This window comes from Geotrypetes seraphini, chromosome 11, assembly GCF_902459505.1.
Source record: "Geotrypetes seraphini chromosome 11, aGeoSer1.1, whole genome shotgun sequence".
Classification (NCBI taxonomy): Eukaryota; Metazoa; Chordata; class Amphibia; order Gymnophiona; family Dermophiidae; genus Geotrypetes; species Geotrypetes seraphini.
Genome location: NC_047094.1, coordinates 89,729,935 through 89,753,608, shown reverse-complemented (window position 1 = coordinate 89,753,608; position 23,674 = coordinate 89,729,935). Strand labels below are relative to the sequence as shown.

The 23,674-nt window shown below is 41.2% G+C and overlaps 1 protein-coding gene across 2 annotated transcripts in view; it reads right to left on the bottom strand.

Moving 5' to 3' along the window:
* The window catches only part of TCFL5 (transcription factor like 5), a 226,581-nt gene extending 204,177 nt beyond the window's left edge, over positions 1-22,404 (bottom strand). For both annotated transcript variants that reach the window (XM_033962533.1, XM_033962534.1), the window contains exons 1-3: positions 20,818-22,404; positions 18,150-18,336; positions 4,428-4,617 (exon numbers count right to left, since the gene is read on the bottom strand). In XM_033962533.1, coding sequence (XP_033818424.1) covers positions 4,428-4,617; positions 18,150-18,336; positions 20,818-21,551 — 1,111 coding nt within the window. In that variant the 5' untranslated portion in view covers positions 21,552-22,404. The remainder of the gene's footprint in view (positions 1-4,427; positions 4,618-18,149; positions 18,337-20,817) is intronic.
* Positions 22,405-23,674: the final 1,270 nt, after the last annotated feature.

The window sequence follows — 23,674 nt, the reverse complement described above, 5'->3', positions numbered from 1 at the left end:
CGAGGGACGGATTGTCTTGAGGCAGGTGGAGAAGGTTCCCTCACAGATGGTCTCGATGGAGGGGTCCTCAACCTGGATGGGCTTCGATGTAAAGCAGCAGGTGTAGACTTGTGAGACCGAGGCTTGTGTTTAGGTCTCGTAGGAGCCTCGACGGCCCTCGATAAACAAGGCATAGAAGAATCAGTACTATGAGGAGGCGAGTCCTTTTGTTTGAGAGAAGACTCCTGACTCTGCTTGGAAGCAAGGTGCTTCGAGGTTGAGGTGTGCTTCAAGTGGTGCTTCGATCGAGGTGCAAGAGACTCTGACCTGGAAGGATGAGGCGAAGAGTCACTGGAGATTGTCGAGGCTTGCCTTGAGGTGCTTCGACAGGAGGCTCAGGCTGGCATAGGAAGCAGGGTCGAGGCAGGGACAAGTTGAGCCAGGACCGAGGTAATCTGTGTGGTCAAAATGGCTTTCAACATGTCCTTGAACATAGGCACCTAGACCAAGGGATCAGGTCCAGAAGGTGCAGCAGTGCGCTCCAAGGAGGGTGACCTCGAGGATGAGTATTCCCTATGTTTGGAGGCACGCTTAGCTGGAGGTCTCGTAGAGGCTGGCAGGACTCCACTCACTTCCTGGAATGCCTGAGACTCTGGAGGCTTCTTAGGAAGGGCACCTGAAGGAGAAACAGGAGACTTACCCATACACAAAACCTTAGAAGGGCCCACAGATGAGGCCTTCGAGGACGAGGTTGTCGAGGTTGAGGCCTTAGTCGAGGCCACTACGGGGGTTGAGGCCTTATCCACAGACTGTTCCATAGTGCCAAACAGTTGAAGAATTTTAGCACAGCGGCTCTGAAGGACTCGAGGTTGAAGGGTAGCACAGCATAGACAAGTGTCAGGACAATGTTCTGGTCCAAGGCAGACAATGATGAGGGTCAGTGATTGAAATGATCAGGCCGCACTTGCTACACTTTTTAAAACCGGTAAGAGGCTGGGACATAGAAAAAATAGAAACCGGCGAATGAACAAGGTTCGGCGGCAGGACCTAAGCCCAGAGGCCGCTGGCCGAAAAATACGGAGGAAAAGTTTTATTATTGTTTTTTTTTTTTTTACAAGTAAAACTTACAAGATGCGCCGGCACAGCAACTTCGAGAAAACAACAAAGCCGCGGTGCGAGAAGGCAACAAAGAAACTGCAGAGCTGAAGCAAACTGGACTTCTCGGCTCCGCGGAAAACATTGAACTGAGGTAACTCATAGGAGACGCACACCCTAACTCGGGCGGGAGGGCACTCGCGCATGCGCGGTGCAGCACTTGTAAGTTCTTAAAAGATGTTCAAGCAAGTCTGCTTGCGAGGTTGTCCGCTGCGGGGCTCCGTTGGCGACGTCACCCACATGTTGAGAATATGCTGCCTGCTTGTCCTGGGATAATAGGTAGATATAATAGACATTTTGGAGACCTGGTGGAAGGAGGTCAATCAAATGGACACTGTATTACCTGGGTATAAATTATATCCCAAGGATAGAGTCTATCAACTTGGGGGGGGGGGGGGGGTTGCGCTATATTTTAAAGAGGGAATTGAATCAAATAAAATAAACATTCAGCATGACATAATGTGGAATCCATATAGACAGAAATTCCATGTGTGAAAGGAAGGAATATAAAGGTAGGGTTATACCATCGTTCCCTTGGACAAAATAAGCAGACAGATGAAGAAATGTTTTCAGAGATTAGGAAAGCTGGAGAATTGGGCAACGGTATAATAATGGGCGATTTCAATTATCACTGTAATAGTTGGCAAGAGCACGGTATTCACTATAGTTCAAAAGTTAGCCTGCTCCAAAAATATGCAAACATTGCTCCTAGCAGATGCATATGCATCTAAAAATAAAAAATTCAACGGGAATAGAAGTAGGAGTGGAGAAAAAAACCTTAGTTGTGCTTCATGGGTTTTGGAAAAAAAACTCCACTCCTACTCTGATGAATTATTCCCAATAGGGCACAGGGCTCAATAGGCCACTGCTACTTCAAAGCTATTCAAATAAAGCTGTTTTAAATGACTCAAATAGGAAACTTGTACTAGGATAAGCACTTGAAAGGCACAATGTAGTTCACCACTGCCAAGTCAGTAATTTAAAGCAAGGACTTATCTGATACCATTGAAACGTGACACTCTTGAAACCAAAAACGCCAGCTTCCAGCGCCATTCTTAATGCCTTGGATTGCTAGTACCTGCTAAATTCAGGAGGACTGCATCAAAACCCCAGACACAGCCGAGGAGCGCCCACCCCTTCTGAAACAGGAAGTTGTGTCAGAAGGGGCGAGCTAGGTCAGAGGTAAAGATCTTGTGGAGACCACTGGCAGCCTTTCTTTATGGCTGCTGCTGACCTGCAGGGCCGGACTAACTTTAAATGTAGGTAGACGAGCAACAGTGTTGGGTTGGGGGGGAGATGAAGATGTTGGATCATGTGTGTGGGAATAAGGAAAGTTAGACATGGTATTCTGGGTGAATCATAAAGCATCAAAGGCATTATATATTTGGTTTAAGAAAGGTTTGGACAAATTCCTGGAGGAAAAGTCCATAGTCTGTTATTGAGAAAAACATGGGGGAAGCCACTGCTTGCCCTGGATCAGTAGCATAGAATATTGCTACTCCTTGGGTTTTGCCAAGGTAGTAGTGACCTGGATTGGCCATCGTGAGAACAGACTACTAGGCTTGATGGACCATTGGTCTGACCCAGTAAGGGTATTCTTATGTTCTTATGACCTGGAGGATGAGGAGGAAGGGGAGGGGGAAGAGAGAAATGAATTAGAGGCAAAGAGAGAGGCAGGATGGGTATGGAAACCAGAATATGTCCCCATTCACACCTTTAAATAGGAGATAATGTCCTGAGGATTAAGAACTGATTAAAAGATAAAAGAAAATCTAGAAAAATCAGCTTTTAACCCTAAGTGTTTTGAAATTTATTAAATAATTGTTTTTTTAATGTATTTGTTTGTTACAAATTATGTATGTTTGTTGAAATCTGCCTAGAAATGTTGATCAAGTGAAACACAAATAAGTAAATAAATAAATATAAAATAAAATGGTCAGTTTTCTGAATGCAGAAAGGTAGCTAGTGAGGTTCCCCAGGAGTCTGTGCTGGATCCACTGCTTTTTAACATTTATAAATGATCTAGAGATGAGAATAACTAGTGAGGTAGTTAGGTTTGCTGATGACAAAGTTTTTAAATTACAAAAGGACCTTACGAGACTGGGAAACCGGGCATCAAAATGGCAGGTGATCACCCAGGTGTCATCATCTATGATATGTTAAAACCCTCTACTCGGTGTGCAGTGGTGGTTAAGAAAGCAAATAGAATGTTAGGAATTATTAGGAAATAAATGGAAAACGAAAATTAGAATGCTATAATGTTGACCTAAGTCGATCAAACTGTACTGTAAATTTATAACCTATGTATTATGTATATCAACCTTGTAACTCATTCTGAGCTCGTTGGGGAAGACAGGATATAAAATGAACCAAATAATGACTTTGTACTGCTTTATGATTCACCTAGAATACTATGTGCAATTTTGGTCACTGCACCTCAAAAAAGATATAGCAGAATTGGAAAAGGTACAGAGAAGGGAGAAAAAAATGATAAAACAGAATGGGACGATTTCCCTATGAGGAAAAGCTAAAGCAGCTAGGTCTCTCCAACTTGGAAAAGGCTCAAGGGAGATATGATAGAGGTCTATAAAATACTGAGTACAGTGGAACGAGTAGATATGAATTGCTGGTTTAATCTTTCCAAAAAATACAAGGACTAGGGGACATGCAATAAAGCTACCAAGTAGTAAATTTAAAAACAAACTAGAGTAAATATTTCTTCACTCAACATGTAATTAAACTCTGGAATTCACTACTAGAGAATGTGGTGAAAGAAATTAGTTTGGATAATTTCCTAAAAAGAAAAAAGTCCATAAGCCATTAAGACAGACTTGGGAAAATCCACTGCTTATTTTTAGGGTAAGCAGCATAAAATGCATTACTTTTTTAGGATCTTGCCAGGTACTTGTGACCTGAATTGGCCAATGTTGGAAACAGGATACAAGGTTTAATGGAATTTCGGTCTTTCCCAGTATGGCAACTTTTGTTTCTTGTGTTATCAGCAGTGCCACCATACTTGCTGAGCCTTTCATAAAATGCTTACTTAGCTTTACAAGGTGGGACCTACACAATAATTTTGCTACCTACTCAATCTGTACAATGTTACCCTCAAATTTTATTTATTTATTTTTTTAAAATACAAAACAAGGTTTTGGGACAATGAGTCAAGCAAAATACAGCCATTAATAGGCTAAGAATACACCAGTGTTTCAGGGTGTAGGTGCAAATCCTATATGCATGTACAATGACAAAGACACAAAACTAAACTAACCAGAACCGACTAGATACATTACCTCCCACTTTTATCCAGACCTGTTCCGGTAAAGTCTTATTCCTGCTGCCTAAAGTTTGTTTGGTTGATTCTATTTCTTGTTGATATGAGAAGGAGAAAGCTCTTGGCAATGCCAATTCTTGGTGTTTGGCAGCCTCTAGAATAGGACAAGGATTTCCAGCACTTTGAAAAAGACTCCCAGAAGAATTAGTCTGAAATGGGATAAAGAACGTTTTTTTTTTTTTTAATAGAAATATCTAAATAGTATATGGTTTGTGGTAAGGCAACTGATATTTAGTTTAAAAAAATTTATAGACTGCCTATATCACAGTTCTAAGCATCAGGCTTTGTTCAAGCCATAACAATACAATTTAGAAACATCTTAAGTTATTGTTTTATATGCATTTGAAAGACATCTTTCTCACTAACATAGCTGGAAACATGGGTGAGCTTATAAGGGGGATCTGCAGGTGCTGTCTGAAAAGTTTTACAAAAGAGAACATCTGGATGTGTAACTTACCTCCCTCACTTTAACTAAGTCACGGTAGAGGTTTCTATTGTGGCCCGGAGCACTAAATGCTCCAACACAGCTCCAACGCTCACAGGGATTTTATAAACATCGGAGAGGTTAGTAAGAGGGTCTTAGTTATAAAGCAATTTTTAATTTATATAACACTGAACTGGAGTGGAATATAAATCTTAGGTTACACAATCTAACCAGATTTTTTTAAAAGCCCACCACCACCCTTATGACAAAGCAAAGTTGCTTACCTGTAACAGGTGTTCTCTGTAGACAGCTGCAGGTGTGTCCCAAGCTGATATAATAAAAAACTAGGTGGAGGAAAAAGAAAACGTGAAAAGGTTCTGTAAACCTGATTGTCCAAATCGCATATCTTGAGCGAAACTCTGATCCAGGCAGTACTGCATTGTAAACGTATGCACAGAGGGCCAGATTGCAGCTTTGCAAATGTCTTGAAGAGGAATGGATCTCAGAGTTGCAACTGAAGAAGCTGTAGCTGGTACTTCAAGAGCTCCAATTTGACCAGGTGATTGAAGCTGCTGCTTTGTGTAGCAAAAGTTGATACAATGTACTATCCAAGAGGAGATCGCTCTTTTTTATGCTGGTTTTCCTAGGGTAGCTGAGTTATAGGAAATAAAAAGTTGATTTGATTGGGGGCGTGGCTTGGAAGCGCATGGCAATAGTCGGGTGAACGGTGAGCTCCATCCCGATAGATCGTTTTAAAGATTATTTAAGTTACAAAAGTTAACTTTTCTTGTCGGATACGGGAGAGTTAATTTTAAATATGGCGTCTGGAAAGAATAACAAAGCTGATTCAGCTTTTGTGATGCCGGCAAGTGCAAAAAGAGCCAAACCCGAGCCTCCGACCCCTTCGAAAAAACAGGCTGAGAAGGAAGTTGTTGAAACAGCTGAAATATTGAAGGAACTGAAAGCAATTAAAGAAATTGTGCTAGAAAACTCCAAGGATATTAAAGAGGTTAAGAAGGAAGTAAATATTCTTAACAGGAAAATGGAGCTGGTGGAGAATAAGATTGTTAATCTTAATGATAGAATGCTGGCAGTTGAAACAGATTTATTCAAATTCAAGCCAGTGCAAAAGAAAATGGATATACTTACACAAATGATGGAGGATTGTAGTAATAGGGAGAGAAGGAGTAATTTAAGATTACTTGGGATTCCGGAAGGGGCAGAAGAAAATAATATTACTTCCTTTCTGGAGAATCTCCTCCCTAAAATCCTCCCTCTCAACTTTAAATATCCTATTGAAATCGAAAGAGCTCACAGAATACCAATCAGGAGGAATGATACTCAAAGGGGACCTCGTCCAATAATATTCAAGCACTTAAGACATCAGCAAGTATTGGATATTATTCGGCTGGCTAAAGAAAATAAGAACTTAAAGTTTCAGGACTCTCGCATACACTTTGTTCCAGATTTTGCTCCTGCCACTGTAGCAAAGAGGAAAAAATTTCTTGATATGAGACCACAGCTCAGAAGTCTTGGAGCAAAATATGGGCTGATTTATCCAGCGATGAAAGTGACTTTCAAGAATAAAACAACGAATTTCAAGGAACCAGAAGAGTTGCAGGACTTTTTGCAGAAACAAGAGGAACTTATGATTACATAGAGACATGGACTTTATTATTTATTTTTTAGATGCTCTGTGTTGCATTTCAATTTCTTTAAAAGATGCAGTTCAATGTATTATATATTTGGTGCTTTTAATACAGTCATTAATACAGTTAGTACAGTTTACTGGCTTTAGAATTGAAATGGTTTCATATTTGGAATCTTATCCTTTTATGGAGTTATGGAATCACTTACAGGCTGTTTATTTTTGATGCTATTCTTCGGTCGGGATCTCAATCACAGGCATCTGGCATGTGCTAACTGCACTAAATTGTTTTTTGTTTTTTATCTCTTTTTCTTTTAATATAAATCGTTATTGTTTGATTTCTAGTGTATTTTTAAGTTAAAATGTTGTAAATATTCAAAAAACTTGACCATTTAATACGATAGTGCATAAATTCAAGAAGCACTTATCTGGTTTGTCTGTCAGCACTGTTTATAGCCCAACGGGGCCACCCGTTTCACCCTGTATGGCTTCTTCAGGGGAAATACTTGACAGTGCCTAGAACACAAAACGATTAATTAGATTGTGCTGTATACTTCTTAAAACACAAAACACGTTAGTTTTTCAAAGTTTAAATGAGCAACTTACAGAACAGGAAAGACCCTGACTCCTCTGCATGAAATTCTCTAAAGAAATGGCGACGCGCTGTAAGACGCCAAGCTATTTATACTGCCCAATTCGGGCTTGCTAGTACTTGCATCACTTACGTGACAAACGTGAGTGAGCGATTTTTTATCAATGGGCAAACGTATCCAATGAGCATACAAAAAAAATTTTTTTTTCAATGGGCAAACGTATCCAATGGATACGTTTGCCCATTGATAAAAAATCGCTCACTCACGTTTGTCACGTAAGTGATGCAAGTACTAGCAAGCCCGAATTGGGCAGTATAAATAGCTTGGCGTCTTACAGCGCGTCGCCATTTCTTTAGAGAATTTCATGCAGAGGAGTCAGGGTCTTTCCTGTTCTGTAAGTTGCTCATTTAAACTTTGAAAAACTAACGTGTTTTGTGTTTTAAGAAGTATACAGCACAATCTAATTAATCGTTTTGTGTTCTAGGCACTGTCAAGTATTTCCCCTGAAGAAGCCATACAGGGTGAAACGGGTGGCCCCGTTGGGCTATAAACAGTGCTGACAGACAAACCAGATAAGTGCTTCTTGAATTTATGCACTATCGTATTAAATGGTCAAGATTTTTGAATATTTACAACATTTTAACTTAAAAATACACTAGAAATCAAACAATAACGATTTATATTAAAAGAAAAAGAGATAAAAACAAAAAACAATTTAGTGCAGTTAGCACATGCCAGATGCCTGTGATTGAGATCCCGACCGAAGAATAGCACAAAATAATCTTGCTTGATGACTCGGTCTCTGAGGCACGGCATTAGACACAGCTAATATGTTGAATTAACAATTTGTGCTTTCTACAAAGTTAACAGGAAGTAATTTTGGATTTCCAATATTTTGTTGATACTTCCTCAGTATTTGTATTTTGGTTTCACCTATTCTGATTGGCCCAGGCGCCTTAGGCCCCACCAATAGGTGGAGCTTTGGGACGGATGGGCCAATCCGGCTTCATTCCGTCGTTGGCTGCCTGCCGGACAGGCGGGTTTGGCTCCCGTCTGTCCGGCCAACTACACAAAGGTACGGGGAAGGGGTGTGGGGGTGTCATGGGGGGCGGTCGGAGGTTATTTGGGGGGGGGGGGGGTCGTTGGGGGGGGGGGGGTTTGCGTCGAGGACAGGAGGGCCTGGGATCCCTCCTGCCGTAATGTAGTGCGGGGTGGGGGTAGGGGTCGCCGTGGCCAGGAGGGTTTGGGCTCCCTCCTGGCCCGATATTGTCGGGGAGTTGGGGAGTCGGCGGGGCAAGAGGGCTTGGGCTCCCTTTTGCCCCGATCGTGTCGGGGGGGCAAGAGGGCTTGAGCTCCCTCTTGCCCCGATCGTGTCGGGGGTGCCGCGGTTGGCTGGGGCAAGAGGGCTTGAGCTCTCTCTTGCCCCGATCGTGTCGGGGAGTCGGCGGGGCAAGAGGGATTGACGTTAAAGAAAGGGCGAACCGCTGGAAGAGGAAGCAGCGCAGGCGCAGGGCTCACGGAAGGGCCAGGACCGCCAAGAGAAAGCAGCAGGACACCGGTAGGAGCTTCTACATGATGGGGGGGGGGGTCGGGAGGCTGTGGGGGTGCGAGCGGTCCTTCAGGGTGGGGGTGCGGATGCGGGTGGGAGTGCGTGCGAGCGGTCCTTCGGGGTGGGGGTGCGAGCGGTCCAGCGGGGGGTGAATCGGACGTCGGGGGGGGGCATCAGGCTTTCAGGGTGGGGACAGGACTTCAAGGGGGAGAGGAGAGTCGGGGCAGGCGAAAGGAGAGTTGGCCAGCATGCGCGGTATACGGGTGTGCGCGGTATATAAAAATTTTTGTACATAAATTTGTGTTTTACGGTATATCTCATTCAAGAGACGCATCTTTCCGGGATTGAATCTAAGAAGCTATCAGGGGGTTGGGTATCTAAATGTTTGTTTGCACCTGTTGTAGGGAAAAAAGCTGGGGTAGCTGTTCTTGTAAATAGGAAATGTAGTGCTGATTTTCAATTAATAAATTCTGATCCTTTAGGAAGATGGGTGCATATCAAAATGATTCTGGGAAATACAACCCTGGATTTATTTAATTTGTATGCTCCTAATTCGAATCAAATGGAGTTTTTCAAACAAATTCAACAAATATTATTACCACTGGATGCTTCTAATTTAGTGGTAGCTGGTGATTTTGCTGTAATGGATCCGATTTTGAATAAGAGACCAAGCAGAATTATGAAATCGTTAGGTTTAGATAATTTGGTACAATCTTGTGATTTAGTTGATATATGGTGTATTCTTCATTTTAATGATCAGGAATTTTCTTTTTGTTCTTAGGTCCACAAGTCTTTTTCACGAATTGATTATATATTTGTATCTAATAATATAGCACAGCGTGTGATGAAAGCAGTTATTGATCCTATTGTAATTTCGGACCATGCTGGTGTGTGGATCGACTTTCAGAATGATGATTTAGTATATTCTAAATCAATTTGGAGATTTGATAATGCTTTACTTGCGGATTCGAACTTTCTGGAAGATCTTAAATTAAAGATGAATGAATTCTTTCAAATTAATAATTTGGATAATATAAATGTTGAGATTTTATGGGATGCTTTTAAAGCAACAATGAGAGGTAATATTATTTCATATTCAACATTTATTAAAAAACAATTTGTTGATTTGAAAAAGAAATTAAAGTATTAGAAAATAAATTAATTGAGAAATGGGAACATAATATATTGCAAAAAGTATTAAAAGCAAAAGCTAAGTATAATGAGATTTCTTCTCAATTTGTGAGGAAAGATATGTTCTCTCGGCAAGTTCAGTATTATAGTAATTCAAACAAGGCTGGAAGATTACTAGCAAATTTTCTTAAAGCAAAAAAAAGGAAATCTAAAATTATTGCAATTAAAGATATGCAGGGCAATACACACACTAATATTAAGGACATTTTAACACAGTTTCTTGATTTTTATAAAGATCTATATTCTTCTGATACTTATGAAAATAAAGAACAAGATGGGTTAGATTTTTTAAATTCACTTAATGGACCAAATGTTCCGGATCATATAAAAAGAAGTTTAGAAGATCCTATATCTTTAAAAGAAGTAGAATCAGCATTGAAATCTCTTAGAGTTGGATCCGCTCCAGGTGGTGATGGATATACTGTTGAATTTTATAAATCATTTCAAAATATTATTTTACCATATCTATTAAATTTATATCAGTACCAAATGAATAATGGGAATATATCAGGTACTAAGGCTGATTCTGTAATTATTGTCTTGCCAAAACCAAACAGGGATCCTAATTTGGTTTCAAATTACAGGCCTATCTCTTTATTAAATGTAGATGGTAAATTGGTTGCTAAAGTATTAGCATCAAGATTGGCAAAAGCTCTTCCTTTTATTATTGATGTTCACCAAACAGGATTTATTGCTAAAAGGCATTCCTCAAATAATACTAGATTAGCATTTCACTCTTTAAATTTAGCAAAAAATATTAATGATCCAGCTTTTCTAGTATCTTTAGATGCAGAAAAAGCATTTGATAGAGTGGAATGGAGTTTTATGTATCAAGCTTTAGAATGGTTTGGTATAGGCCCCGGTTTTATTAAAATGATTCAGACATTGTATAGCTCTCTTGGTGCAAGATTATATATTAATAATAATTTATCAGATAGATTTAACTTGCTAAGGGGGGTTAGACAAGGATGTCCTTTATCCCCCTTACTTTTTGATGTTGTTCTTGAACCCTTATTAATTGCAATTAATCAAACTAAGGGAATAAAAGGAATCCCATACTAACTGGGAATTTAAACTTTCTGCATATGCAGATAGATATTTTACTGTATTTAAGAGAACCGGGGAATACCATTCCATGTTTACTTAATCTTCTAGAGAAGTTTGGAAAATTTTCTGGATATAAAATTAATTGGAGTAAATCTGAAGTTCTTCCAATTAATGTTCATTGTACCAAAGGATTATTTGATTCATATTCATTTATATGGAAAGATGAAGGTTTAAAATACTTAGGTATTATTATCAAAAATACAATTGATTACACAGTGAAAGAAAATGAAAAACTTTTATTAAGAAAGATAACAGAAATGTGTGAGCAATGGAATCCTTTAAAACTCTCTTGGTGGGGAAGAGTTCAAACAATTAAAATTATGATATTGCCTGTGGTTTGTTATCAAATGAGTATGATACCAATATTTTTTCAGGGGTCATTTTATAAAAAGTTACACAATGTTCTTACAAAATTTGTTTGGTTTGGGAAAAGACCCAGAATTGCTTTAGCATCATTACAAAGAACCATTATGGAGGGAGGGGTAAATTTTCCAAATTTTTATAGGTACCATCAAGCCTATATTCTAAGACAGGGTATGTATTGGATCCTCCCAGATCTCATGGAGAATGTATCTGATTGGTTATATTTAGAATGGCGGCTCCTGTTCCCATTACATTTAGAACATGTAGTTAGTATAAAATTGCCTAGGAAATACAAAGATAATAGAATTTTACTTGATACTTGGAAGACCTTAAGATATATTAGTAATTTATCACCAGATCCAATTGCTAAATCATTAAATCAATCCATCTGGGTAAACTCCAGGATGAAGATTGGCGGATTTAAAATCGTCTGGAAACAGTATATAGGTATACGGACAGTGGATGATGTCATTTCAGAAGGATCACTGCTTAGTTTTTCACAATTGCAACATAAATTTGGCTTAAATAAAACACAATATTTTAAATGGATGCAATTGAAGCAGGCCATTCAGGTAGGGTTCCCTGAATGGCAGGGTCTTAATACTCAATATAGCTTACAGGTTCTCTGTTTTCAGGCAGATTTTTTGGGACACCAAGCCGTAAAATGGTATAAATTGTTATATGGATTTTTAAATAAAAAAAAGAAATCTGGACTTAGGGATATTTGGAGTATTGAGATTGGGCAGACAATTTCTGCATCTCAATGGCCACGATTTTGGTCCTGGAGATTAAGGTCTACAAAGTCAGCATCTATGAGTCAAACGTGGATGTTTTTGTTACATCGAGTTTTATGGACCCCTACGCGTTTACAAAAGATAGATAGCACTAGATCCAATAGATGCTGGCATTGTAGATTAGAAGTTGGGACATTAGATCATTTAATTTATTTTTGTCCCTGTATAAATGCTTTTTGGAAACTAATTTGGCCCCAAATTAATAAATTATTAGAAAACCATGTAGGACTCTCATATGACACTATATTATTTGGTACAGCAATGAGAACTCAGAGTCCGATTTCTGCAAATAATAACAAATTATTATTAATATTGACAGGGGTCGCCATGCAACAAATTACTCAAAATTGGAAAGATTATACTAAATTAAATTATACATTTTGGTGGAATTCAGTTTGTCACATATATAAGATGGAAAAGATGTTAGCGATACAAGGGAATCTTCATAATTTTAAAAAAATATGGGAACCATTGACTAATTATTCTAATGATCAGATATCATAGCACGTAGATAGAAGATATGTGGGGGTGGGGTGGGAAATGTATGTCATATGGAATTAGGAATATTAATAAAAAGGGGGTATTTATTTTATATTACAAGATTATTTGTTTGTAAATACAAGTGATATGTGAAAATCATTTGTATTATGTTTAATTCACTTGTTGTAAGAATTCAAAATGAATAAATTAAAAATTAAAAATAAAAAAAAAGCTGATTTGATTGACGTAAGGGAGCAGTTGCTTTAAGATAAAAAAGTAATGCTCTTCTGCAGTCCAAGGTATGAAGCATCTGCTCCGCTGGAGAGGAGTGCGGAGGAGGAAAAAACTGAAGGTAAAGTAATCATTTTGTTAAGATAAAAATCCGTGACAACTTTAGGAAGGAATTTCGGATGAGTTCATAAATGTACTTTATTAGGAAAGAACTGGAGATGCAGGTAATAGGTGACCAGTGCTTGAAGTTCACTAGCTCTTCTTGCTAAAGTTAAAGATGTTAGAAAGGTTGTTTTTCAAGTCAGAAAAGAAAGTGAAGCAGACCCCAGTGGTTCAAAAGGTTCATGCATCAAAACATCCAGAACCAAATTCAAATCCTATGCTGGAGGAGGATCTTGCAGAGAAGGTTGAAGGTTATTAATACCTTTGAGAAAGCGAGAAACCAGTGGATGATGTGAATGAAATTGGTTTTCCATCGATAATATGATGGAAAGCTAAGTTTGCTGCCAGATGAAAATCGGACTGAATTGGATTTGAGTCCAGAATCCAACAAATGTAAGATATAAGATAAAACAGTCAACAGGAGAAAGAAAAGGATTCTGCTGATGTTGCTGTGACCAGATAGAAAATCATTTCTACTTGGATTGATAGGACTTTTCTTGTAGACTGGCATCTAATTGCCAGCAGGACCATCTGCACAAATTGAGGTAAGTGTAAATCTGTTACTTTTGAGTTTTCAATTTCCAGGCTGTCAAAGAGACTTCGGAGATTGAGCAGTTACTTCATCCCATTCTGTTGAGATAGAAGAGCTGGATGGTCTCCCAGATATATTGGGGGAGCATCTAGAACAGTGGTCTCAAACTCAAACCCTTTGCGGGGCCACATTTTGGATTTGTAGGTACTTGGAGGGCCGCAGAAAAAATAGTTAATGTCTTATTAAAGAAATGACAATTTTGCATGAGGTAAAACTTTATAGTTTATAAAACTTTCCTTTAACAGTTAAAAGGAAAGATATATAAACTATAAAGAGTTTTACCTTATGCAAAATTGTCATTTCTTTAATAAGAAATTAACTATTTTTTTCTGCAGCCTTCCAAGTACTCTATTTTTTCTGCAGCCCTCACATTTAAAGTTTAATATCTTTTCTTTCTCAAAACTGACACATTTCAATCACTATATTGAAAATAAAATAATTTTCCCTACCTTTGTTGGCTGGTGACTTTATTTTTCTGTGCTTTTAACTATGTTTCCAGGGCCTTTGACTGTTTTACTCTCCGTCTTCACTTTCTGCCTTGCATCCATCTTTGGCATTAACTTAATATTCAATTTTTCTGCTTTCTTTTCAAAATCTACGTTTCCATGTCTTACCTTTCCTTCCTATCTCTCTCTTCTTCCGTCCCATTTCCATGGTCTAGCATCCCTTTCCTTCCTTCCCCCTGGTCTGGCATCTGTCTCCTTCCCTTCCCCCTTGCCCTGGCATCTCTCTCTCCCCCTCTATGGTCTGATATCTCCTTTCCTTCCCTCCCTCCCATGAACTTGGCATCTCTTGTTCCTCTCTTCTCCCTTGTCTTCCTTCTCCTTCCTTCCCTCTCTTTCCCCAATTGGGTGCAGCAGCAACAAAAGCAGCATTTCCCTTCCCCCTTTCCTGTGCAGGAGAGACATTTCTCTTCCCCTTCCCTCCCTCTCCCTATGCAGCAGCATCAGCATTTCCCTCCCCCCCTTTCCTGTGCAGGAGAGGCATTTCTCTTCCCCCTTCCCTCCCTCTCCCTTTCCCTGTGCAGCAGCAGCATTTCCCTAGGGTCCTCCTTTCCATATGCAGCAGAGCATTTCTCTTTCCCCTCCCCTTCGGTTCCCTTCCTTTTGTAGCAGCAGCATGTCTGGCCGGCTCCCAATCGATCGTTCCGTTCAAAGCCGTAGGTGGCAGCTCCTCACGAGATCCGCGCCTGCGTCAGAAGCCTCTCTGATGTTGTGATGTCAGAGAGGCTTCCGACGCAGGAGTGGATAGCGCAAGTAGCCGCCACCCGCGGCTTTGTACGGATCGATCGACTTGAGCCGGCCAGACACGCTGCTGCTCCACAAGGGAAGGGGGGAAGAGAAATGTGCGAGGAGCAGCCGCCACTTTACAGTTGATCATCGCGTCCAGATTGCGGGCTGCAAAATAGCACCTGGAGAGCCACATGCGAGCCGCGTGTTTGAGACCGCTGATCTAGAAGGTCCAGGAGGCGTGTGTACCATATTTGCCTGGGCCAGCGAGGGCAATGAATATGACATGAGCTACATCCCTGGAAACCTTTTTAAGTATTTTGGAAATGAGAAGAAATGGAAATGCAAAGAGTAGGTTGTGACCCCAATGAATGGAGAAAGCATCTCTTGCCATGGCTTGAGGAGCTGGTCGAACCAACTTGCTGCATTTGGCATTGTGTTATGAAGTGAAGAGATACAGCATGGGAGTTCCCCAAAGCTGAAAAACTTGGTTCAGAACAAACGGATGGAGACACCATTCATGAGGGTCGAGAGGGTGGCTAGCCAATCGTGTTGTTTCAGTAGAGGTAAAATTGTAGGAAGTGAGATCACTCTGAATTTTCCCTTCTTGGATGCAGGCATTGAGTGGATGAAGATCTAGAATAGGACGGAGACCATGCATCTTCTTGGGGATAAGGAAAAACTTGGAGCAGAAGCCTTGAGTTGCAGTCGTGTGAGGCACCTCCTCGATGGCACTGTTGCTGAGAAGAGAGACTTCTGTTGCAAGTTGCAGAATGTGATATTGGGGTATATTGGACGGAGGAGGTTGCAAAGGAATGGAACCAGGAATGAAATCGAGGAAGTATCCCTGAGCGATGATGTGAAGAACCCACTGGTCCATTGCGATGGCCTGCCAGGTGAGATGGAAATGGGATAGCCGCCCCACCCTCACTGGTAGATGGTCAAAAACTGGGACTAGGTTGAAGCTGACCTTCTTGTCTTTTGGACACTGCCTCTGGAGAAAAAGAGAGGGATGTGCAGGAGGACGAGTATATGGAGTAAATTTGCAATGTGGACATCGCTGAAAAAAATTGTTGATGGTAAGTTCTTCTATAAGAAAAAGAAAACGAAGAGGAAGGACGTCAAAATTGATGCGAGCACTCTGAAGAATGTGCTGAGGGTTCTCTACTGGTCAAGGAGTCTTCCTTAAGTTGTGAGACTGTGTCTTGTACCTTTTCTCCAAATAAGCTGTCACTCAAATAGGGAGCATCAGCTAACCTGTCATGTAAATCCGCTATTGCTATTCCGGCTGTGCGAGACATCATATCATATCATATGCATCATAGTTAGTGTTTAAGTACACTCTTGAAGAGCAATGAGTAAGGCAGGCATAGACTCTGGGGAAGCAGAGTCAATCTTTTGAAGTATAGAATGTTGGAAATGAAAAATCTGGAGTTGGTGCGCAATGATTCTAGAAGAAAGCACAGATCCTTGGTATACCCGACGCTCAATGGAATCCATGAAGCGAAGATCTTTGCCCAGAGGTGCATTTAACAGCAATTTAAACATCTTAACCTTCTTAAGAGCCGACTGACACCATTGAATGGTGAGGTAGCTGTTGAAGGTGGTGACCAGGCGCATTCTGGACTTTATACTTCAAATCAAGACGCTTGGAAGCTGTAGAAACCGATAAAGGTTTTTGCCAGTTAGACAACTGTAAATCTTGTAAAACTTGGTGTATTGGCAAGGAAATAAGCCCTTTTACTGGGGCTTTACAGGAGTGAAGAATGGCTTGAAAATCTTTACTCCCCATAGAGATCGCTTCTTGAGACAGACAATGAAGACACCTTCTGTAGGAATTTAGAATCAGGAGAGTTCTTCAGTTGGAAAAACCGACTGGTCCGGCTCAATGGGTTGACCCGGATCTGGCAGAGGAAGGTCTTCCGGAACTGACCAATCTGGTAGCAAAGGTGCCCTTTGAGATGGAGATGAGCAAAGTGGGGTACAGGGCTGCCAGGCTAGATCTGGAATCTGTGAAGAAATATGAGCCAGGGCAGGGAGAATAGCACTGGGTCTCCAGAATTGGAGGAGGCGCCTGTTGCAATATAGGTGAACCTTCCTGTACCAACCTCTGGAGGAGGATAACATTAGAAAGGACTTGGTTAGTTTTGGTCCACTGGAATAGTCATCAGAGATGGGCACTTTACAGGAATAGGGTTCTGGGGAGAAGCCCCCGCTTGGTTTTGGAAGATTTCCCCTGTTGAGAACACGTACCTGAATGTTTTGAAGTCTTCTGTTTGTGGCCAGAGAGGACTGTGAGGCCGAGCCCGAGCACGCAGGAGCCTTCTCTGAAGCTCATTTAGTATGTAACTCCACTTCTTGCCCCTTTAGAATGGTGGTTAAAGACGACGGTGAAGTAGAGCACTGCTCAATCACTGGGGCTTTCCTGTGCTGACCTACCGATTCTGCTGTTTTTTTCTGTACTTGCGGCATCGGAGTCAGATGGCTTCCCTTCCCTTGCAGTGCCGAAACCGGGCCCTGGAGGGAGGGAGCAAGCGGCATTGATATTTTGAGTCCTGAGGCTTGAGCCGCACAGGCATGGGCACTGCTATCCATCGCGATTTTGACAGCACCCAAAAAAAGGTTTCTCCCCGATCCTAGCACCTACCTGATGAAAACACGGCGCTCTAGAAAGAGAAGGCTACCGGGAGAAGACATTACCAGCTGTCAATTTTAGTGTCCTGAAGAGATGTTTCGTCAGGCTTTGCTTTTGGGGTTTTTTTAAGTTTCATGAGAGAAATTCTCTCTGTGAGGAAAGAAGGGAGAGCTCGTGACCTGGCAGGAGCAGTAAGAAAAAAAACTGACATGAAAGGGGAGGGGCGCTGGGTGTACTGAACTCCTGCACATGCCTACAAAGTTCTTAAAGTTTTAACTAGCTAAGGGAGAGCTCTGGCATGTAGGCTCAGTCTGCAAGTGTGCCTGCATTTCCCCTGTTTGTCTACGGAGAACTGCTTTTTGAGTCTACTTTCATAAGCCAATCTAATAGCAAAACAATAACTAAACATTTATATCTGAAAATGCTCTCACTGATTTGACTGCTTGCACAAATTCTTCTGTTATACACTGCATGCCATTGCCCCTCAAATGACTACACCATTGCATATCACCTGTATCCTCCTTCTATATATGGTCCCCCACTCATGGGACTATTAAAAAAAAACACAAGAAAACCAAAGCAAGATGAAACTACAATAAAGATTTATATATCACCTTCCTGAAAAAGATAATCCAAAGCAGTTTATAAGATATGTAAATCATCATAAAGCTAGATTCCCTTACCTGTGTTTGTGAAGAAATACCATTGCCAGATGTGGAACAGGCATTTGTGGTAAATAAGGGATAGGTAAACTGCAGGGCAGTAGTAGCAGCAGTGGCTTTATTTTTCACTAAGGTAGTACATTTGTTCTGTTGATGGTGGAGAGGAACACCCATCAGTTCTGATGGATGACGGATGAGTGTTACCAAGCTAGAAAAAAAAAAAAAAAAGAACACTGCTACTCAAAGGTGTGCACTACATTTTTTTAATACTCTTCAGCAAGCTTACCCTCACAAAAATGTGTCGTTCAGCTATATAAGTGTACCAATTAATAATTTCTGTATCTTACACTAGCTTTCAATCAGAATGTCAAAAAGCAAATTACAGCTCTCCTGCACATAAGCTGTGAGTGACCATGACTACCATTAATGATTTTCATGGCTGGCCTTGAATGGGATAGGACTGCCAGTGATGTCTCTAGCCATTAAAACCCAATGGAGGGTTAAATGGCTTGCCCAAGGCCTTAAAGGGCCACTGTGGTATTTAAACCTGGGCTCTCTGGTTCCAAGTAGAGAATGACACGGGGCAAATTTGCCCCCGTCCTGACAGGAAAGCAATTTCCCTATCCCGGCTCTGTGAATTTTGTCACTGTTCCTGCCCCATTCCTGTAAGCTCTACCTTAACAGCACAAGCCTCGAACACGTATGATTTTTAAAGTATTTGAGACTTGTGAAGATGAGGATGGAGTTTGTAGGAATGGGGGACAGGAAAAGAATTCACGGGGATGGGACGGGAAAATAAGTTCCTGCAGGGACAGAGAAAAACGTGTCCCCATATCATTCTCTAGTTCCAAGCTTGCTACTCTAACCATTAGGTTACTCTGCCTACGAAAAAGAAATGGGTGGGAAAAATTTAGAGATTAGTTCTTACAAAGGATTCCAGAGCTACCTTTACAACATAATGAGCACTTCAGTATGTGGCAATAAAGGTCAAGCAAGTTGTGGATGATGGTATTGTTTTAGTGGACTATCTACAACTTGTTTGCTTAGTGAGACTATTAGCAATAAGCACTAATCATAGCATTTCATTTTGGTATTTTTACAGTATTGACTAAATTAATTCCTAGCATGTGATCATATAGAGATCCTTTATTTTCAGCTCTGGAGACAAAACCCCATAAAGATTCAGAAAACTGGAAGCCATCCAGAGGACTATCGCCAAAGTAGTGCAAGTTCTGCATCAAAACTCCTATAAGGTCACAAAAACTCCAAATAAAAAAAAGAAATCCTGGAAGAAAGAGGAGAGAAGGAGATTATCAAGACATGCAAGACATCAACGTACAAGAGCAAATCTATAAATATGAGGCTTCAGGAGACAGATTCAGCAACATCAGAAATTAAATATGGTGGATGTTGGGAACATGCTACTATGGAAGATGATGGATACTCAGTAACTTCAAAAACCCATGAGATAAATAGACTATCCTTGTTGCAAACATTTATAATAATAAAAAAAAAGATAGATAATTAATTAGCAGCTGGGGGTCTAACAGGCTGCAAATACAGTAAACTCACTCCTTGGCAGGTCAACATGGCAAATTGGTGCTGTGAAGCCACAACCACCATCTGAGAAAGCCATAGGGATTGCGATGTCATATATTCAGATGGCTATTTAGATTGCTGTATGAACCTATGGTCAGAAACAGAAGTAAGATGCTGAATATGAATGAAAAAGGCTTATTGTGCATGTTAAGTTGTGCTAGAGAATGATGTATACAAAACCAAAACACACTGTCCTGGATAGAGGCGAAATTGTTAAAATATGATCTCCTGCAAAAAACTTATCTTGTTATGCTTGGCAGCTGGGATACATTCCCACCTACACAGAAAAAAAAAGACTGGATGGGCCTTACATTTCTGCCATCATCCATGCAATTAGGTTACTAACAAGGGAGTATGAGAGAAAAGCAAAGTTCAGTAAAACCTTGGTTTACGAGCATAATTAGTTCCGAAAACATGCTTGTAATCCAAAACACTCGTATATCAAAACAAATTTCCCCATAAGAAATAATGGAAACTCAGATTCGTTCCACAACCCAAAAACTTTAATACAAAATAGTATATACTTGTACTGCAAGACCTCCCTCGTTTAGAAGTCACTACACTCCCGCAATGTTAAGAGAGAGAATCATCAGCTCAGTTGTGATGTGACACATGTGTATTGTATGTACTGTACTCGTATTGCAAGACCTTGCATGTTTAGTGTCAGAGAGAGAGAAGAACCATCAGCTCAGTTGTGATGATGTGATGTATGTACACTGTATGTACTTGTATTGCAAGACCTTGCTTGTTTATCAAGTTAAAATATAATAAAATGTTTTGTTTGTGTTGCAAAACACTTGCATACCAAGTTACTTGCAATCCAAGGTTTTACTGTATTGATGTTATGATATTCTGCTTCTATGGAAATCAAATAATTAACATAAAAAGTGAACATTTATTAACTGTACACTATAATTTCAGATATTGTAGTTACAGAATATGCAGAACCACACATTTCAGCTGAACAGGGTTACTTGTGAGATTTTAAATTTACCTGTTGTAAATTTCATGTAAATGTTTTGATTCCCTGTTTTAACGCACTACACATTTTTTTTTTTTTTTTTAAATAAAAGATGATTTAGAAACACACTTGTTAAGGGTGACTCCAGACTCTTGGGGCTCTTGGCATCTAGGGATTTCAGATTGGATGCTGTTGAATCTATCTTCTAGTCGAACACGAACTGCAGATTTTGATCTTTGCTCCGAAGCAGGTGCCAAGTTTTCAGTGCCAACATTTTCTTTATTAAGTCCACTATTTTCACAGTTTTTGACCCTTATGACATTGTGTGCTGGGGCATCACCAGAGCCACTGTTAGGTGTTTTATTCACCTGATTAGCAGCATTTACAGGTAAATTAGATTCACTAAGTAACATCATTCTGAGCTCTTGAAAGTCTATGTGTCCGAGGCACTGGTTTGAACCCATGAAGCTACCCTCTGGGGCCAGAGCTGACTGGCAGACAACTGGATGCACTGCCTGGTTTCCAGCACTGGTTGCAGTATAACTAGCTTGATTTGCATTAGTGGACGATTGGTACTGGGGCAAATTTGTGGGGTTGCTAGTTGAGAAGAAGGTTGAATTCAGTCTGGCTTCCATTTCCCCTTCATTGGTTTGCGCCTCCATGTGAGAATAAAGAATATGCTGGAGCTGGGTGTACTCTATCTCAGTCATCTCCACAAGGCTGAGGTCTGTTGTGGTGAAGCTCAGGCCTTGCTCACTGAACGAAGCTTCACTCGGACCTTCGACCCCAGTAGGAGGTGGTTCTGAAGAATCAGATGCCTGGGGTGTTGAGGTTTTAGGCTCAGTCTGGGTTGAACCTGACATAACGTCTCCAGTAAAGTTTAAAAAAATAAATAAATAAATACAAAAGTGATAACTATGACCTGCCAAGACTTCGTACTTCGTTCTACGCCCTAACTAGGACTTTTTGAGCTAAGAACGGGGAGAACCCCAGCCGATGCACCTACACGCTGCGGATAAGCACGGGGTAGCGGACTGCAGCGCTGCCCATCCTAAAGCCAAAGGCTAGGGCACCTGGGACCAACACTGTATACTTCATCCTAGCAACAAGAGGGCGCCGAAGCTCCGATGCCACCTGCTACCCGCAGCGCCCAGGAGCTTATTTCCTCATAAACCGACCCCGCTCCACAGCCAACTGTCCGCGAGGGCGCGCGCGCGCCCGTCTGGCAGGCCTGGGAAACTGACACCCGCCTTTTCGTCAGTCCACGCGCGCGCATACATACGCCAGCCACACTACGGGGCCTTCCTGGCGCGCGCTTCAAGCTACCTCCGCCCCTGCGGGGCCGCGCGCAGAACTTCTCCCTCTTCCCTTCCCCCTGTGCTGAGGCGAACAGGATCGCGCGGAAGCCCCACCAGAAAGAACGGAGCGTCACCTTAGCCCGCGGTACCTCAAGGAATGAGAGCAGATGGTCGACAGCAGGCTGCTTTGTACAAGTGGCGACCAGACCCTGAGCACACTAAGACGACCGTTTGCCCCCACCTCCGCCCCAGATAGCCTCGCGCTGGAATCTGTTGACGTCAACACAGCCATAGGCGGGAAAACATAACGGTCTGCAGTGCCTCCGCGCATGACGGGAAGGGCACTTCCAGCAGGTAGGGTGACTCCTGCGCGCAGGTGAGGCACGCCCCATTCACCTTCCTGTGCAAAGCATGCTGGGATCCAGTGGTCAGTGTACGGAAATACGTGCGCATCAGCTCAAACAGTAGTACATGTAAATGCAATGTGAGTAGCGGCCTCCTTCTGCCCGAGGGGGGAATCCAACTGCTGCCTTCATAATTGTTAAAGGGGATCTAACAGGCGCTGAGAAAGGCCGTGAAGATTTTCATTAGCATCAGGGTGTTTACATGATTATATTACACAGTAACACTGGATCCTAAACAGAAATGTTTGAAAAGCACTGTTGTAGAATGTGTACCACTTCTATTTAATGCAAACTATGTACAAATTGTCAAGGAAAAATTCCTGAAAGTATTTTCTTCATTGTCCTTTTTGTTGTATATATTATTCACTTGTTGACATATGTTGAAATAAATTAACTTTCCACGGTGAGCGTAGTGAGAGGAGCAAAGAAAGAGACTTATCGTTAGAGGAAAGTTTGGATTTATTGACTGCAGTTAAGTCCAAGCTGAAAGGAGCAATAAAAATGGCTCCTGACCTTTATGTGAGAAAAATAAATAAAAACAAGAGAAAAAGAAAACCAGTACCATTCTCCAAACTAGGACCAGAGAAAATAAAGGCAAAAGAGTTGGATATTCATAATTTTTTTTTTAAACTTCAAGTACAGAATAATTTATTATTTTATACTGCCATTACCAAAAGTTCTAGGCAGTTTACACTGAGACACTGGATAGTCAGCAAAATACATTCATACCATAGAAATAAAATCAAACAATAAAAAATATGGTTACAATCTTAAGAATACCAAGTTAAGTAAATCATTTTATCCCAGGACAAGCAGGCAGCATATTCCCACACATGGGTGACGTCACCGATGGAGCCCCGCAGCGGACAGCCTCGAAAGCAAACTTGCTTGAAGATCTCGAGCTTTCGAGTGCTGCATGCGCGCGTGCCTTCCCACCCGAACTAGGTGGCGCATCTCCTGTGAGGATCCTCAGTTCAACGTTTTCCGCGGAGCTGAGAAGACTTGTCGACTTGGTTCCCGTAGCGTTGTGCCTTCTCTTCACCGCGGCTGAGTACTTTTTGTTGTTTTCGGTCGCTGTGTTCTCATTCTGTTCTTTTCTTTTAAAAAAAATAAATAAATAAAATCATTTTGTGTTTTATTTGACGTCGGGTTGGGAGATTGAGGCCTAGGCCTCTCTTCCTCATTCTCGACACGGACTTTGTCCTATCTATGTCCCGGCCTGTTACCGGGTTTAAAAGGTGTTATCAGTGCGGCAGGACTATCTCCATCACTGATCCCCATAGT